The sequence below is a fragment of the Vigna angularis genome, chromosome 5 (assembly GCF_016808095.1).
Source record: "Vigna angularis cultivar LongXiaoDou No.4 chromosome 5, ASM1680809v1, whole genome shotgun sequence".
NCBI lineage: Eukaryota > Viridiplantae > Streptophyta > Magnoliopsida > Fabales > Fabaceae > Vigna > Vigna angularis.
Genome location: NC_068974.1, coordinates 29,352,775 through 29,373,412, shown reverse-complemented (window position 1 = coordinate 29,373,412; position 20,638 = coordinate 29,352,775). Strand labels below are relative to the sequence as shown.

Below are 20,638 nucleotides of genomic sequence, written 5' to 3'. Positions count from 1 at the left end.
GAAATAAAAATAAAAAATATAAAACTAAAGTCTAATAAATAAATAATTATAATAAAAATAACATCATAAATTTTCTAAAATATTTTAATGAAAATGAACTTTCTTACATTTTTCATATTTTCTTCACTTAAATACTCTTAAAATTAATAATTTGTCAGCAATAACAGACAATAATATTTTGTTGTTAAAAAGTTTAAATATGGATGTAAACTTTAAATTTAGTAATCAAATATCAAACTTATAAATTTATTAATTTTAAGTTGAAAATAATATCAAATCTAGAATATAAATTTGAATCATTAATAATAAATATCTCTAATAACTTTTCTTGAAAGAACCAACATTCTCATCCCTGAATAAATCTCCAATACTGATCCCTCAATAAATCTCCATACCGAAAGACAAACTATGTACTAATATTCTCAGACGTAATTTATTATGTTTATATCCTTTTTATAAATGTCAAGAAATCATAACTTTTTATATCTAATTTTTAAAATCAAATTGTGACCACATAAACCATAATCTATATCGTACGTTTTCTCGAAAATACAATCACTTACAAATTTTTACTGTTTTCTTCTTTTCAAAATATTCAAACAATTTTTTTTCCTTTTTATCTATTTCATTATTTTATTTATCATTCTTTAATAAAAAAGTATTTTCATAAACTCAAAAGAGTCAGTGTAAATACATAACTTTTAATATGATCTTTTTTCTTTTTAACTTGGACCAGGATATATATAAAAATAAAATAAAATATAAAAAGTGAGACAGGACCCTGATTCATTCATTGGCCTCCCATGGAAGTCCACTTAAAATTTGAATCTTAGACCATTCCTCAGTGATATATATCACAACAAAGTTCTCTCCTGCCGCCACAATAATATATAATTAAAATTCATTTACTCTCCATTCGTAACACATATTTTTAGGCACAACACAACATATATTAATTAATGTACCTAAGACATTACTATTGACGCGTGTCTCCTATTTATCTTATTAATATTTTGTAATTTTTTTATATTCACACAAAACCTCAACCATATATAAATTAACATGAGATATTAATATATCATAGCCGATTATTCACTTTACATCATTTCTGATTTCTGCATATCCCAACAACCGGCACCAAGTAACCATAGATTGTGTGAGGCATCAATGGTTTTGGTTTCTTATCCACCGTCATGTCTTTATGTTTTTCATTTCATATTTTCTTTATACAATTAAATTAATTAATCCATGATGATTTGGGGAGAACAAATTATGCTGTTAATAATTTATATTACCCTCAATTTTTACTTTAATATTCTTAAAAGAGGTAAAATGAAAAATAATTAATAATTTTTCATGAGATTTTAAAAATTTATGACAGTTTCTATAAATTAATTCGTAAATAAACTAAATTTATTTTATTTATGAAAGGTTTGTCCGTTAATTATTTATATATAATTTATAACTTTCCCACAATCTCTGAACAAAATAATATTTAATTTTCTAGAAGAGGATTGCACCAGATATTGAGCTGTAAAGCTCAAAACCATGCAAGTCTAAACCCTAGATTCAATTACTGTGTCTCTTCTTTGACTTTGGATAGATTTTAGAAATGGATTATGTAGGTGAGGAATACAGAGTTCTTGTTTAAATATATAAAAATAACCTATATTTTAGCCACTGCCAAGTAGCAAATAACCTTACTATAATATTAAACATTTTTTCAGCGGAAATAGGTGCTCTTAAACTCACTAATTTTTTTTCATAAACATATTTAATCCACATTTTAAACTTTGTCAAAATGAACCGATCATAAACAACAAAAAAATTAATTGAAGATTGAACTAAAACCGGCACACGAACCATTCAATACATTAATCACTTTTGTCAAAATGTCTAAGTTTGGAATCACTAATTAAAAGTTTAGTCAAGATTGCTAGTGTTTGGCAATTTTTCCCCCAAAAATGGTTAAATATAAAGAGATATTTTTCAAAACTACTTAATAGAGTGACAATACATCTTAGGTACATTCACAATTATTGTACAACCTAATTCATAAGTCATTTTACTCAATTAGTCATAATAATTCTTTAAACTAAAAAAAATCTCAAGGAAGAGAATTTTGTACCAAACAATATTTTTAATAGCTTTAGAAGAAACTTGCATCCATAGAAAAACAATACATATTTAAATTATTCAAAACACATACTAAAATTGTTTTAAATGCTATATATATATATATATATTATATATATATATATATATATATATATGTTTTTTTATACAATATTGAAAACCATTTTTTTCTCTTATGTAGTTACATTAACCTAGTCTAACATTATTGTTTCTAGTGAAGGAATTTAGAATGGGTAAGGTATGGGAAAAGAACAAGACTAAGGGTAACTTAATTATAATTGATATGCTGTCCACACAGCTTAAGAGGCATTTTAATGAAATGTAATGCACTAATGGGAAATGGATAGAATATTGATTACATGGTTTGATGAAAGTGATAGAAAATCAAAGCGTGCATGAATGGATACACCTGTCTGCTACCTGCTAATTTCCAGCCATATATTCTACTTATATATATATACTGTCATGCCAACTACTCCTTTCGTTTTCTTCCCAACTGCAAAGGGAAATTAGGAAAAACAACCTCTCCTGTGCATATATATACCTATTCATTCTATTTCTCCAAATCCATCAACTTGAATCAGTAAATACAAGTATTATTTCTAGTTCAACCATACACAACCTAAACTGCTGTTACTTCTCATTTTTCATAGGGTAGCAGTGGTTATGTTATGATGTGATAAAGTTTGTAACATTGAATATTTGTTAATGACAGTTTTATAATGGATGATAACAGTTATTCATACAGATTTTAATATCATTTTAAAATTTAGATTTGAGTCTACTCATTCTTAAAAGTTAGATTATGAAATGAAAGTTTTTTTTTTTATGTCACGAAGGGTTGAACACCCAAATATTTTAAGGCTAAACTTTTATAACTAAGTTATTAGTGTGATAAATTCAAAAAATGCTAAAATAATTTTTCATAACATTTTAATAAAATTTAGATTTTAGTCTAATTCAACTTAAAAAACAAAAAAAAAAAAACTCTTTATGACATATATGAGAGCCATGTTTACTGAAGCCATTTAGGTCTTGGTCTAAAGTCCTAACAAGTACTTTTATGTATATCGTACATGAATTATCAATGTTGAAGTCAAAACTCAAATTAATTAAAGTCCACAAAAGTAATAGTTTTTAAATTAATATTGAAATAACTGTATATTATGTTCTGAAATAGATTCATAACATTTTAGATAGTTAAGTAAAAGTTATTTAATTATATATTATTTATAGGTTACTGCAGAAAAATAGATTCTAACTTTTTTGTATTAATAGTAATTGATAATAGACAAATGATTTTACTTTTAGACAGAGTATGTGATGTATTCAAATTTTATTATTGTTAGTTTTGGAGTTAATATATACTAAAAGAAGGAAAAGAAGAGTAAAAATTATAAAAATGAAGGTTGATTGGAGAGTTATTACTAGAATCTTTTAAGTTTTGTTTTAATTTAGGAGGGATTAGGATAATTGTGTGTAATTAAAAGATATGTAATTTTTGGGTTAAATCCCTTTAGTAGACCCTATTTATGTTGAGTTTTCTCGGTTAGATCCCTATTTTATTAGATTCCCCAATTTAGTCTTAAAAAAATGAAAATTTGAGTCAATTGAGCCCTGACCGTTAAATTAGCTTAACGGGGTTAAGTTTTTTGAGCTGGGACATTGACGTGACCAGTTTTTGAAACCATTCCAACATCACTCTTGCCACGTCAGCGCCATCTTCCCCAACATGTTGAATAAATAATATTTTTCATTGAGTATTTTTCATTACAAACTAAAGCCACCGTGACACAATTAGTTCACATCAGTAACTATTCTCTCTGTTGCAACAACACCACAACCATGGAAAACAACCACCATGAGCATCCATTTGCACACAGAGAAACCTAGAAACAAAAGAAAAACCCAATAGCAAATAAAACCCTTTATCTTTTTCGCAACCTGCGAAACCCATTAACGCACCACTATGAGAACCCTTCCTCGCGCATCAACCAAATCGGACCACGTGACTCACCTAGATCGCAACCAATCTTCTCTTTCCAGAGCGAATCCACCAAACCCAATCGCAGTTTCGTCTCCCTAGTTTGTGCAAACTACGTCTCTATCTTCCTTGAGCAACCACCACTATGAAGCCAGCCTCCATTCTCTTTCCCAATTTGCACCTGTACAGAAAACCCAGAAACCACAAAATCACACTCAAGTAATCCATGAACCATTCTTCCTCACGAACACCATAACCATTTATTATCGTGTCACTACGAGTTCTATAGCTAGAATTCACGAAACCCTAACCTGAATTAAAAGAACGAAGCAAGAAACCCATAATTGTGACTTTATGTCACCATCAGCAAACAAGAGCCTTCTTCGCAGTGCAATCAACCCCTCTACACAAACTCTAATCTCTGCAATGTCAGCATGCCATGTCGTTTAAAAAATTAACAAAACTAACATCAGCATGCCACGTCAAAATAAGTATAACATCATTAGACTCAATTTAACAGCAAAGATGTAATTGTTTTAATTTATAAAATAAAGATTCAATTGAGATATGAAAAATGAAAAAGATTAATTTGAGATTCTCACCCAAATAAGGACCTCGTGATTAAACCTAATTTTAATTATATATTATTATTTGTAAGTATACTTTTATTAAATTATATTATTAACTTTTATAAATTATATTATTAACTTTAATTTTAATTATATACTATTATTAGTAACTGTACTTTTATTAAATTATATTATTTTTCTATTATGTGGTTACTAAAAATAAAAATGTAAAATCGATTAATATAGAAAGTAAAAGAGGTTACGTTGGAGATATTATCAATAAATTGATCAAATTGCAATATCTTTAACATCTTTAATTAATGAAATCACATTATCAATCAAGCAATTGCCAAAGGGATAGAAGAAGCATTGAAGAGGTATCAAAAGTCAAATACTTAATGACACATCATTTATGTATATGTTGTATTGGAATTGTCAAGTAGAAAGACATGTGTCTATTAATATTAGTAATCATTGAGAAGGAGTTACAAATAAAAGCATTTACTTACTATCAATAAAGAAGCCTACTCACTGATAGTGTTCTTCATCTTTTAAATTCTCATTTACTTTATTTTCTATATATTTATTTTCACTTACTCTTAATTTATTTACTAATTGTTAACATATATTTTCTATAATTTATATTTCTACTCTGCCTTTATATATCTTCAATATGTTATTTAAGTTTACATGCCTTCTTTATAATATTAGTAAGTAATTATTTAATTTGATTTAATAAATATTATTTGAAAAGTATTATACTCTTATATCTCTATCAATGAGTAGTCTAAATTGAATTAGAGGAGGAACAGCCAGCTATGAATGTTTAATGCTAAAGCAAAACTGTTAGCATCGATCTTTTTAGAGATATAACATAAACAATGGAATTGCAAGGGACCCATTTTCTCTGCCCAGCCACACGTTCATCTCTGCAACAAGATCATATCATAGCCATCCATTCCATTTTTCTCAAACTCCACACCCTCTCTATTTAACCACCCTCAAACCATACATTCACTCAAGTAGGACTTTTTCACACCTTCCAATACTGAAAACTACTTAACACACAATCTCCATGACAATGAACAAGCTTGCTGTGGTTGTTCTGCTACTTGCTCAGATCTTGGAACTTCATGTCACGGCTCATGAGTCTCATCAGGGTCAGCCACCACTCCCAGTGTTGAACCCTTTTGAGCATAAAACTCAAACACAAGCGCAGCTTCACCATCAGATGAATGATACCAAAGTTGAAGTTTCTGGTGTGACAGAACACGAGCCATCATCAGAAGAGAAAAGTGATGAATCTAAATCAGCTGAGGCTCCACAGATTCGAAGGCTGGGAAAGCACCATTCCACTGACAAGTCAGTGGCAGGTGGAGGTGTCATCATCGGAGGGCTTGTTACTGCCATCTTTGCTGCTGTTTTCTGCTATATTCGGGTTACCAGAAGAAGGGACACTCGTTACTGATCAAAATCTAATCACTGATACCTTCTTTAGTTATTTCAATCTTTTTGTTCTTGGGATTTTTTTTCTTCCTTACAAATGGGAAGTGAATTATATTGGAACTAGATATTGGCTAAAATTGTACTGCAACCGATATTCGTGTGATATTGTTCATATATTTAGAATAAAAAACATATAGACCAATACTATAAAGTTTTAACATTGTCTTATAATCATAAATAGTTTGATATAGTAAAACTGTTACTTTAAAATGTGGCACTAAATTTGTTTCTGATTGATTTTTATCCTAATTAAACTCCTGTTTAAGTAAATGAATCTAACACCTGTGAGAATGAGTTTCTCTCATCTTATTCTCTATGTACTCTTCCTGTTTCCTGTTCTGTTTTTCTTTTGTTCTTTTCCCACTTCTCATCTTTCTGAAAGAGCAAAGTAGAGCTCAAATAACATAACAGCATTCCCTAGAAAAGTGGCCAACATGCCTGCTTTGCTTTTTTACCAAAGTACTGTTCAACACCCCTTTCTCTTTCTTAATGAAGAATCCATCAAAAACTAACATTGTTTAACCAATTCAACATGTATTATACTGAGGTTGAGATGATTAATTACTGGTATGTGTTATTGAATTATAAACTATTTTCCTTGAAAGTAGCTTTATGATGTTGGGTAAATGGTTGTTGTACTTTTATAATGAAGATTTTGTGTATATGTAGTGGTGTTCATATGGTGATATCCTTGTTGAGGAGTCTTATCCAATAGGATTTCATGCTTTAGATAAAGAATGAAGAGAACAGTATCTGATATCAGAAAAAGAAGGTCGGTTTCTGTGTTTGATATGTAGAAGCAACTGTCAGATGAAACCTCATAGAAGCAACTGATGCTATTCCTTATTTGACAATAATTTCAACAAGACTAGAAAAAATGACACTGTCTTCTACAAAAGGTTATGGATCCCTTGTTTTTGGTGAATTGTTTTAGTTGTCCAAGACACAGTTTAAAGTATCCATTTATACTTTTTAGCAAAGGTCGGTGGTTCAAAGAATTTGCAATGGAACACTTTTCTAATTTACATTTAAATTTTTTATTTAAAAAATAAATGTGAACACAATATATATATATATATATATATATATATATATATATATATATATATATATATATATATATATATATATATATATACAGAGAGAGAGAGAGAGAGAGAGATTATTACTGTGTAACTTATTTATTTGATCATAAATACAACTTTACCTTTTTTACTTTGCTCTACTAAAAAAATTTACTTCGATTAGGTAAATAAAAATCAAAATTTAAATCTGAGTATGACTTAGATGGCAAATACTAACATAATTGATTCTAATTTTATGTATTTATTTATTTGAAGAGGTGGTCTTAATTTAATATGATTGAAAAACATTAATCTTGGACTTAGCCTCTTCCTATATGGACTCCAGTCCAGTGAAGTTGCCCCAACAGCCTAATAGGCCATTTGAGAGAGAAAATGATCTTTTTATGGATCCAAACATTAAATGAATGTTAAATAATTTATAAATACATTATGTTTCTTTATAAATAGATTTTAATTTATCTTTACATGTCCTCTTGATAAAATAAATAAAAGAACATTAATTAGTTTTATAGCACCACTTCTTTAATGTCTCATTAAATGCTTAAATAAATTGATAATTATCAAAATATTTAAATAAAAATAATTTTGTTACAAATAATTTATGTAATTAAAAAACTATTTATGAATGATGTATTATCATAAAAAGAATATAACTATGGTATTTTCGTTTCTTTTATATCTCATACCTAAAATCAGTTATATCTTTTAATTATATTTTGGTAAAAGTATTTTTTATCAAAATATTTTTTAATAGTAATATGATTTCTTATATCCACTTCTTTTTAATGAATTATGAAAATCATGTAAATACAAATTATTTCAATAAGTATAACTCAATAAAATATTCATTTAAATATGTAAATAAAGATTTAGATAGATTTACAAATTAAAATTATTACTGTTTTTAGAAACTTTATATAAATACTGGTTGATTAAATAAAGAGATATTATGATTGTATATATATAATCACATAAGTTAGTTTTAACATACATGATAGATCATTTGTTGTTCAAATATTGAATTTAATCTCCTGAATCAACCATCTGTTTTGCATACCGATAGTTATTAAATTGATTTCTTCTTCATCAATCATTAACATAATTATTTGAAGCTAATAAAAATTATGATGAAGGAAATAATTTGATTTACGTTGAATTTTGAAACAAGTTTATTTCCATGCCTGATAAAGAAAACATGATTATTGACATATAATCTATTGATGCAATAAAAAAGCAAGCAAACTTACATCTGGAAATGAATTTAGCAGGTTATCGGGTTGAAAATCTATTAAGTTGTTGTCAGGTGACATTTTACACTAAAGAAGAAGAAATGACTTTAATATAACATTTATTAACTTTTATAATTCTTCAAATTTAAATTTAATCATGGAACTATCAGTTTACATGATGAAATTTTTAATTTTTCTTAACTTGGATTTTATCTTAAGGGGTCAAATATGCACAAATGATTAATTGTTCTTAAACCAAGGACTATAGCTGCTAATCTAAAATTTTCCTTCTTATTTCTACAAAATAAAACTTAAATTTATTGTTCTTCAATTGTATTCCCTAGTTCTTCGTCACCTCGTATTCAAAAATCCTCTTCCCTTCCTTTGAAAATATTCCATCTAGTCTAGCTAAGGGATATCAGAAAACATTTAAAGAGTGAACATAACCATAACATACGACAACAACATCTTCAGTGAAGCACTTTGCAAGTGAACAGCAATATATTAATAATCAAAATCACTCCTAACCAAATAAGAAAAGGATAAGTTAGGAACGAGTTTAATTTCCATGCTCTGTCAATGTACCGTCAACTATAAATAGAAGTTAACAGATGTAGCATTCATCACAATTTGTCAATAGATGACTCCACTTATTCATGATGAATTGCAATAGATGATAAAGTTTATGACTTTGGTTTCTAATTGTTTCAAGGTATAAGAAATTGTACAGAAAAACTACACTGACCAATATACATAAATACATAAACAAATTAAAAAAATACAAGATTTAGGGTCAATGAATCAAGAAGAATTATCACTAGTTCTCATAAGAATACTGGTCATTCTCGCTCCAGTCAAAGAAACATTACTGGATCTAACAAACTTCGAATTCCTAAACAAACCAACTACCTCTCTCACCTCATCGTCCCCACATTCCGCCACGAGGACAAAGCACGCGCCGCCAGATTTGACCACGCGCTCCATCTCTGAAGCGAAGCGCGCTGGGAAGAGTGCTTCATCGAATCGAGCTGTGAAGGCGAGGTCGAAAGAGCCGTCGAAGAACGGGAGGTTGTGCGGATCGGCGCGGCCGACGAGCGGCGGCGATTCGAGGATCTCGACGCCGGTGACTTCGTCGACGCCGAGGAGGTGGAGCGCGTCGACCTCGTGGCCGGCGCCCGCGGAGATGCAGAGGACGTGGGAGTGGTTGTGGAGGAGTGGGAGATCGCGGAAGAGGATGGAGAAGGAGTGGACCTTGACCTTCCAGAGGCGCGTGGAGCGCAGGCGTAGGTTGCGCTTCTCGGCGGGGACGTGGAGGCGCGTGGTGAAGTCGCAGGTGGACTTGGGGAAGCGGAGGTGTGGCTTGCCCGGCGCGCGGCGGGGGACGCAGGTGTCGGGCGTGCGGAGGAAGAGGAAGAGGAGCGTGAGGGAGGCTATCGTGATCGCGGCGCACGATAACCTCTTGAGAAATTTGTCGATTTTATTGTCAATGAGTTTCTCTTCTCCCACCCCTTCATGCTTTCCAGATCTCCTCATCTCCTTCTCTTCCCTTCACTCTCCCGACTCACTTCATTCTTAATCTCATTATTTCATCCATTCGTTTATCTTTCTACCTTTTATTTTTTATTAAATTATAATCTTTTTAATTTGTTTATTAATAAATTATTTGGAAAGATTCACGACGGTGTTTTATTTGGTAAAACGAGTTAGGTGCCAATTCGTGGCAAATCAGTTATGCGACTCAACGAGCTGACGAACTAATTGGGTCACTCTACCTTTTTCCTAACGGGTTAACGGGTGGTTAGTTTTTCGTTTATTTTTTTCTTTTATTTTCATTTTCATATTTTGATTTTATTTTCATTTTCATATGTAAAAACTTTGTATACCTTTTCAATTACCCATTAATAAATTTTCTCTTTTTTACTGTCTCTACTTTACCTTACCTTGTTTCTTTTTCCTATTTTCGTTTTTCTGTTATACTTCATTGCACACCCAAGGTTCATCTTTTCCATTAAAGTATTAAGGTTTTGATATAATATCAGAGCACTTCCTACAATGAGTTTTATTATTTATTATTTGTCTACATTTCGCTTTTGTAGGGTTTTCTCCGGACCTGTTTCTTTCCTTTTTTGTGTGTGTTTTTTATTCTTTTTTTCCCCTTTCTTGCCATGGTAGAGGAAGTTTCCAAACACATTAGAAGAATTGTTTTATACAGAATCTGTACATGCATCCTATTGAGAATCCATCCATGAGTCTTGGCTCATTGTTCTTGATGATAATAATTAGCATTCTTGAAATCGTTTCATGAACAATGTTAAGTTAGATGCTAAACACAAATTGGTATTTGTCGATGGGAAAATGAATGAACCACATAAAACACATAAAATAGTGCAAAACTGGGTGAAGATGTAACAATATGATAGTTTCATAGATCATTTATTCGGTTTCTAATTCGATCCGTCAAAGCATGTTATGGATGGATAAAACCGAAAATATCTAAAACAATATAAAATCAATATATTTTCTAGGAAAATTCTTTCATATTGAAGCTAAAGATAAACAGATACTCTTAAACAAAGAGATTTGTCTATCATAGAATATTTTATGGAGCTTCATATCATGTGGAATGAATTGGACAATTTTTGTTCACATCCATTTTGCACGTGTGGGTTAAATGTTCTTGTGAAATTTTTAGTATTTTTTCTCCAAGAAAAAGATCAAGCAATGCGATTCTTGAATGGGTTAAACAAACAATACTCGAATGTCAAATTTCACGTGTTGCTAATGGATCATATCCCTCCCATATCCAAGACTTTTTCATATGCTATCTCAACAAAAGTGGCAGATAAATGGATATATTGTTTATAGTGAATCAATAATTAATAACACTAACTCTATTAATTATATTAGCACTAATAATTACAAGTTTTTGTGGTTGTGCAAGACATAGTGAATTTGTGTGTTACAAAAATATGGCTTCCATTCAATTCAAGAAAACAAAAACTTTAGAGGGAATAAATTGTGTACTTATTATTGAAGAAATGGTCACACCATTGAAATATGCTACAAAAAGCACAACTTCCCCCCTTGGCACAAATTTCACAAGAATAATGTCAATCAGATTGAATCAGTTCGCAACAATGGAAGGGAAGATGTGATGCACGCGGGTGAAGGAGCTAATTTCAAATTGTCTCAACAACAACAACTTGGGTTATACTCAAATTAATTAAATGAGTTTTGTTAGTGCCTTCATTAGTCAAGGTTCAGGGATGAGTGGTAAGAACAAAGTAACATGATTCTTATTAATAGTTTTAAACAATAAAAAGATAAAGTTTCTAGGATTATTGATTCTGGAGCTATTGATCATGTTCATGTTCTTTAAATAATTTTCTAAATCACAACTCTATTATACCTATTGTTGTAAAATTGCCTAATGGAAAACATGTCAATATCACTCATAAAGAAACTGCGAAAATTAGTGAAAAGTTAATTTTACATAATATTCTATATATTCCTGAATTTAATTACAATTTGATTTCGATATCTAATCTTATTTCAAATCATAATTTTGAACTTGTTTTCGTTTCAAAGTCTTGTATTATTAAGTATATAAAGACCAATGAGAGGATTGGTATATTTGATGTTAGAAGTGGATTATATACTTTGTGTTTGGAAACTGATTCTAATTGTTGTGTGAATATCACTATACGAATTTCTCTGGTATACCTTACATATGGCACCTAAGAATGGAACATCTTTCGGCAAAAAGACTTGAAATAATGAAAAAGCATTATCCTTGTATTAGTTGGAACAAAAATTTTGTTTGCAATACTTGTCACTTAACAAAATAGAAAAAACTTCTTTTCGTTAGTAGTAAAACTCATATTGCTTATAGCTTTGATCTTATTCATGTTGACATATAGGGTCCATGTTCCTCATATTCTATGAATGGAGATAAATATTTTCTAACCATTGTGGATGATCACACTCGTTTTACATGGTTGTTTCTTATGCATAATAAATCGAAAGAAAGAAATTCTTTTATTGATTCTATTCAACATGTTACTACTCAATTTCATAAAAACATTAAGTGCATAAGAACTAATAATGGTTTAGAATTTAATATGGATAATTTATATGATACTCATGGAATCATTCATCAAACTACTTGTATTAAACACTTAAACAAAATGTCATTGTTTAAAGGAAACATGAACATATCTTAAATGTTGTTAGATCTATACTTTATCAAGCCAAAATTATAAGATGAGAACAATAATTTATTCTAAATTAATATTGTTATTAAATATATTATACTTACTTTAAAGATATAAATTAAATATAACTTAAAAGTCTGATCTCCCTTCTCCCACTTAGGTTAGACTTTCTTAAATTTAACATATACTAAATAATTAAATAAATTCATACCAAACTATTATATGTTTATATATTTTCTTAAACTTTTCTTTCTTTTAACTTGTTCTCTTTTAGTTTATTGTATTATACATATATATATATATATATATATATATATATATATATTTAATTTATAAGTATCATATACTTATACAAATTGTATCGAACCATATAAGTACATATAATAAATTGCTAAAGGAGATTCCAAATGCATAGACTGTTATAATGGTTTAGGTTTGAAACAACTCTCCTATTTCACTGTGTTGACTTTAGAAAATTTTAAAAAATGAGAAACAAGAAAGATTCAACATACAAATGCACAAAAATTCAGATATTATTGCATAACTAAAGAAGAAACCACAGGGAGATGATTCAATGGAAACAAGATCTGCAAAACGCAAGAATATTAAGGAAACTTATTTCATATATTGGAGCTAAAGATAAACACAAATACTCTTAAATAAGGAGATTTGTCTATCATAGAATATTTTATCAAGCTTCATATCAAGTAGAATGAATTGGATAACTTTTGTCCATAATATCATGTGGAATGAATTGGACAACTTTTGTCCACATCCATTTTTCATATGTGAGGTTAAATGTTTTAATGAAATTTTATGTATTATTTCTCAAAGAAAAAAGGAAGATCAGGCAATGTGATTCTTGAATGGGTTAAGCGAACAATTATTAATAACACTAACTCTATTATCCAAGACTTTTTCATACGTGTATCTCAAAAAAGAGGTAGATAAATTGTTATAATTGTTTAGATCTGAAACTAACTCTCCTATTTCACTGTGTTCACTTTAGAAAATTTCAAAATCTGAGGAACAAGAAAGATGCAACATACAAACGCACAAAAATTCAGATATTATAACTAAAGAAGAAACCACAAGGAGATGATCCAATGGAAACAAGATCTGCAAACGCAAGAATATTAAGGAAACTTGTTTCATATATTGGAGCTAAAGATAAACACAAATACTCTTAAACAAGGAGATTTGTCTATCATAGAATATTTTATCAAGCTTCATATCATGTGGAATGAATTGGACAACTTTAGTCCACAATATCATGTGGAATGAATTGGACAACTTTTGTCCACATCCATTTTTCATGTGTGAGGTTAAATGTTTTAATGTAATTTTATGTATTATTTCTCAAAGAAAAAAAAGAAGACCGGGCAATGTGATTCTTGAATGGGTTAAGCAAACAATTATTAATAGCACTAACTCTATTATCCAAGACTTTTTCATACGTGTATCTCAACAAAAGAGGTAGATAAATTGTTATAATTGTTTAGATCTGAAACAAACTCTCCTATTTCACTGTGTTGACTTTAGAAAATTTCAAAATCTAAGGAACAAGAAAGATGCAACATACAAACCCACAAAAATTTAGATATTATAACTAAAGAAGAAACCACAGGGAGATGATCCAATGGAAACAAGATCTACAAAACGCAAGAATATTAAGGAAACTTGTTTCATATATTGGAGCTAAAGATAAACACAAATACTCTTAAACAAGGAGATTTGTCTATCATAGAATATTTTATCAAGCTTCATATCATGTGGAATGAATTGGACAACTTTTGTCCACATCCATTTTTCATGTGTGAGGTTAAATGTTTTAATGAAATTTTATGTATTATTTCTCAAAGAAAAAAAGAAGATGGGCAATGTGATTCTTGAATGGGTTAAGCAAACAATTATTAATAGCACTGACTCTACTATCCAAGACTTTTTCATACGTGTATCTCAACAAAAGAGGTAGATAAATTGATATTCTGTTTAGAGTGAATCAATTATTAATAGCACTAACTCTATTAATTTTATTAGCATAAATAATTGCAAGTTTTTTTGGTTATGCAAGACACACTGAATTTGTATGTTACAAGAAATATAGCTTCCATTTAATTCAAGAAAACAAAAACTTCAGAGGGAATTGATTTCAAGTTGTAGTGCACGCTGGTGAAGGAGTTGATTTCAAGTTGTCTCAACAATAATAATTCGAGTTATACATAAATTAATCAGATGAGTTTTGTTAGTGTCTTCATCAATCAAGGTTAAGGGATGAGTGGTAAGGAACAAAGTTTCTAGGATTATTGAATCTTGAGCTAGTGATCATGTTCATGTTCTTTAAATAATTTTCTAAAATTGGCTAATGGAAAACTCGTCAATGCCATTCATAAAGGAATTGCAAAAATTACTAAAAAGTTAGTTTCACATTATGTTCTATATATTCCTTAATTTAATTACAATTTGATTTTCATATATAAAGTTATTTTAAATCACAATCTTGAACTTGTTTTTGTTTCAAAATCTTATATTATTAAGTATGTAAAGGCCAAAGAGAGGATTGGTATATTTGATGTTAGAAGTGGATTATATACTTTGTGTTTGGAAACTGATTCTAATTGTTGTGTGAATACCATTATACTGATTTCTCTCGTATACCTTAAGTGTGGCACTTAAGAATGGAACATTTTTCAACAAAAAGACTTGAAATAATGAAAAAACATTATCCTTTTATTAGTTGCAACAAAAATTTTGTTTGCAATACCTGTCACTTAGCAAAAACGAGAAAGCTTCTTTTCGTTATTAGTAAAACTCGTATTGCTTATAGCTTTGATTTTATTCATGTTGACATATGGGGTCCGTGTTCCTCGAATTCTATGAATGGAGATAAATATTGATGATCGCACTCATTTTACATGGTTGTTTCTTATGCATAATAAATCGAAGGAAAGAAATTTTTTTATTGATTCTACTCAACATGTTGTTACTCAATTTCATAAAAACATTAAGTGCATAAGAACTAACAACAAGTGGAGTTTTCTGCATTGAGTTTGTGTTAACAAAAATTTGCTTCTCCTTCCCTGTGTCAATGGCTCCTTCAACCTCAACCCTTCTTCTCATCCTAGCATTTTCCTGCCTCAAGGCATCTATCTCTTTAGTGTTTATTTTCTTGAACTCAATAATCTCCTGCTGCATTTTCATCTAATTTTCTAGGATATCGGCTTTGTCAGCTGAGGATGTTCCTACCTCTCTTGCCTCAACCATCTAGCTTCGTGTAGACACTAAAAAAGCTTCTTCTTTGTAGAATATATGTTAGTCTCACTGTAGATGTCAATTGTTCTTATAAAGGCAAGTATATTTATAGCTTTTTGTTTTTTTTATGTTGTTTTACTTTTAGTTTTCTATTTTGATTTTATTGGCTTATATATATGTAACAAATTTGTATACCTTTTCAGTTACCAATTAATAAATTTTCTTCTCTCATTGTCTCTACTTTTTCTTTGTTTCTTTCTCTTATGTCTCATTTTTATACTATGGCTCATTGCATATCCAAGGTTCATATTTTCCATTATAGTATCAATAATATCCTATAAAGACTTCGAAAAACACTCCAAACCTTCAACTTCATCCATCTTTCTCAAGATTACTTGTCCTCTTTTAGCTGAGGAAACACTTTAATGCTCAAGTCAGTTAAGTGCGTTAGAAGGTAATTAATGCTATAATAAATTAATGTAATCAATTTACTTGATATTTTGTGCTATTTATGCTATGTTTATGGGTTTTTTTAACTAGATGAGTTTGACCTATGTGATTAATTACCTTGGTTAGTCATTGGTTAATCCATCTGCTTAATCATGTTTTAATTACTACCTTAAGTAGGTGGTCCATATGTTGAATCTATCTGGCCGACTTGTACTAGGCGATACTATTGAGATAAGATTGTTTAGAGAGAGACTGGATCGTCTAAATCATCTCTGATTTTGAAGTTTAACAAACAACATTAAACAAAATAATCTTGGGTAATTAAATGTTTACGAAAAAGGAAAGAACACATATATATATCATGCAGAGAATAAAATCACATTCTTGAGTGGTCATAAGAGAGAGCATCGATAACAGACAACATAGAATCGTCTAAGCATCCATCAAATGAACTATCTAGATGTTCGTTTAACTAGAAAGAGAAACCAAAGAGAAAAGCGTCTAAAGATTAGAAGCATCTAAGCATCAAGCCAAATCAGAATGAAAATTAAAGGTTTATATCTAAAGTTACACGAAGTGTCTAAATGTTAAACATCAAAAGAGATAAACTAAAATGACATGACGTGTTCTTGAGAGGAATTGTTTGATCAGTAGGAAAAGCCTACATACACTTGTCAAGACATTATGCTTAAAGATATATATTTACATTCACAAAGTGATGAATATAAAAGTGTCTAAGTGAATCTTGTAAAACAATAAGTAAAAAAATCTATCAAGTGAAACATGTTTTACAACATGTATCGTCTAAAGGACATATGCACAAAAACAAAAGGATATACCTTTAAGTCTTAAGGACGACACTTCACCCTTGAAAAAATATGTAATATTAAAGCTTGATGTCTCACAAATAATGAGTGCTACAAAAAGAGATGGAGTCAAAACAAAAACATAGTCTAATGAATATTAGCTCTGAACATTAAAGATGTGATCTCAACTTGTAATCAATAAAAATGTCTTTTGAATGATATTATCTAATAAAATGTACACCAATCTCTATGTATCAGATTACCTTTCATTTATAAGTGTCTAACACTTCACAACGAATAACAATATTATCTAATATTATTTGAATGTTATGATAAACTAATATATTTATTATTGACACGATGTATAACATGATGTTTTGAACATATAGTGCAAGACAACGTTCATAAACAATCAAAACATTTAATGTCATTTAATACATGTATTGTAAAAGTGTTATTTTGCTTGTATGTTTTGTCCTCATTTAATGTGCATATCAGAATTACAAAATAGGTTAATTAGAGCAACTGTGTATGTGAATAAAGACGTTGACAGGAGAAAAGAACATTCTGGGAATGATCTAAGTATAGACTTCTACTCTGACATATCATACAAGCCGCATTTCAATCAAGATATGATAAAGCATTATACCTCTACATGACAAGATAAGTGAGTGTGACCATCTACAAAAAAGCACTAAGAAGCCTACATAAGGATTAACTCTATATCTAACAATCATCTCTTCAGAAGGCTATATAAAGAAGATATGAAGAAGAGAGAAGAATGACGAAGTAACGATAATGAAAAAGACAATAATGAATTATGATGCCAAATATAAGATGAAAGAAAGAAGAAAAGAAAAGAAAAATAGGTTTAAACAGTTGAGAGGTTGAAATGAAATGAAGTAGAGAAATGATGTTGAGAGCATATTGAAAAGAAGAGAATAAAAGAGAAAGAGCATAAATTGAATATTCATTCTATTGTTGACCAAGCCTATACACATGGCCTGAAGCTCTTCCATCCCTAGGGAATAAAGAAGAGAAGCATCATTCATATGAAAATTGGTTGAATATTGAACTTAGCTATTGCTCAAAGCTTACATAGTTTATAGCTCTTCAATCAAAGGAGATCAACATCATCAAAGAGAAGAGAAGAGAGAAAAAACAAGTACTCGTCCTACTACTTTTCATGTGTATATTGTCTGAAGCTTCGATCCATTCAACAAGAATCAACCTCACTAAAGAGAAGAGATAGAGTAAGCATAAGTATGAAAATTGAAGATCAACAATGTTGTTCTTCACACTTACATCGTCTAATACTCTTTAGCAAAGGAAGCAACATCCAAGTTACAAGACTGCACTTCATTATATTTATTCTCTCTAGGATAATTAAATTAAGTCTGTAACTTTACAAGTGTCGTATTGTAATTATAAACATATCCTTACATCGAGAGTTAAACTTTCGTACCTTGTAGAATTATCACTTAGTAGATTTGTTGTATGTTTGAAGAGAACTAAAACACTTATAATCAGGAGTGAGTGATACTCAACTAGGCAGTGTATCAGATAAATACTAAGATTGTCTAGGGGTACTAGGAGTGACTAGATTACTCAGATGCTAGGAATAACTACAATAATCAAGCGTCAGGAGTGACTAGAATACTCATATACTAGAAGTGGTTATAATACTTGAAAACTAAGAGTGATTTAAAATAGTTAGACTAATTTTATACCTTATGAAATTATTGTTTTTATTAATAAATTCTAACTCATTATTTCAGTTTGAGTTTTACTAGAAATAATAAATTTAAATATAATATTTTACTTTTATTGACCAAATAAATTTGTTTAATAAAATTGACCAAATCTGTTCTAGTAATATATGCACCCATAGGTTTTCTGCATATATTTTGGTGTTTACTTTTATTGAAAATTCAAAATAAAAAGTGTACAAAAATGGAATAGGTGAGTTTAATGCCTGTAAATAGCATTTATATATTTTTAACATTTCAAAACAATCCATTCCTAAGATGAGAACAAAATTTGAATTCAAGTGTTAGAAAATATTTGATAGTTCTTTATTATATAATTATATACTATAATATATCATATTTTTTAATAAATATAATAACATAATTTTACTAATAATAGTAATAAAAATTAAAATATAATATAAAATAATAAATAAATAATTAAATGATGATATATTGTTGATAAACTTTAAAATATTAAAAATATATATTTTTCAATTTATTCAATGTAATTGTATTTTCAACTGAAGTTAATTATTAAATTATTTTATTGTTTATAATTTTTCGTTTCAAGACAAACATTAAATAAATTAAAAATAGAAATTTGTGTTAAAATTTGAAGAGTCTATTAGACGTTTAATATTTATATTTTTACAGAGTTTTCTGTTTATATTTTCAAGCATGATCTATTTTGCATAGTTTAATCTTTCTATTTTTACACGTCTACTTTTTACATTTTTTTTGCATTGTACTCGTACTTTTACAGAGCCTATTCAACAATTTTTGTAACGATTATCATCTTTTTTATTATTAGACAGTATGTTATTTATATTTTTCTACATTGTGTAACTAACATTTGTTTTGGAATTGAATTTAACTTCTTTGCTTTTGATTAACTCAATCTTTGTTTAAAATAATAATACACAATAAATTATTAAATATATATATAAATAACTCAGATATTTTTTTGTATAAAAACAATCAAAACATTATTATTTCTTAAAATTAAATATGTATATTAAATTATAATTTTTAGGCACGGGTAGAAGTATTAGTAATTTTATTAAATAAACATCATGAACCTTGATTTGTGAATTGTGAATTAGAAAACTCACTTTCAAACCCCACTAATCACAATGATTATTCATTTTAAATATAGTATTGCCAGCATGACAATTAATCATATTTATATGTATACAGTTATAGTATAAATAAGATTTTTCTGACATTTTCTGTTAGTTCGTAATAGAAAGAATCAAAATTAATTATTTTAAAAATTTTAACAATTAAACTGAATTTTAAATTTTAAGGAAGAACTAAAACAATAATTTATTCTAAATTAATATTGTTATTAAATATATTATACTTACTTTTGAAGATATAAATTAAATATATACTATTTAAATAATTAAACATACCAAACGGTTATCTGTTTATATATTTTCTTAACCTTTTCTTTCTTTTAACTGGGTCTGTTTTAGTTTTATTTTATTTTATTTATACTTTTAATTTATAAATATGATATACTTATATAAATTGTACAAAAATACATATAATAAATTGCAAAAGCAGCTTTCCGTATAGACTGTTATAATTTTTGAGATCTGAAACAAACTCTCCTATTTCACTGTGTTGTTTCAAAATCTGAGGAACAAGAAA

At 28.9% G+C, this 20,638-nt stretch overlaps 1 protein-coding gene across 1 annotated transcript; it reads left to right on the top strand.

Annotated features, from left to right (window-relative positions):
* Positions 1–9,135: 9,135 nt before the first annotated feature.
* On the top strand, positions 9,136–10,436 carry LOC128196465 (uncharacterized). The gene has a single exon (XM_052877383.1). It carries the CDS (start codon positions 9,306–9,308, stop codon positions 10,083–10,085), a length of 780 nt encoding a protein of 259 aa, XP_052733343.1. The 5' UTR covers positions 9,136–9,305; the 3' UTR covers positions 10,086–10,436.
* Positions 10,437–20,638: the final 10,202 nt, after the last annotated feature.

Bases quoted from the DNA above. Each gene is read 5' to 3' on its own strand.
- LOC128196465 (XM_052877383.1), top strand. From the start codon at position 9,306: ATGAATCAAGAAGAATTATCACTAGTTCTCATAAGAATACTGGTCATT.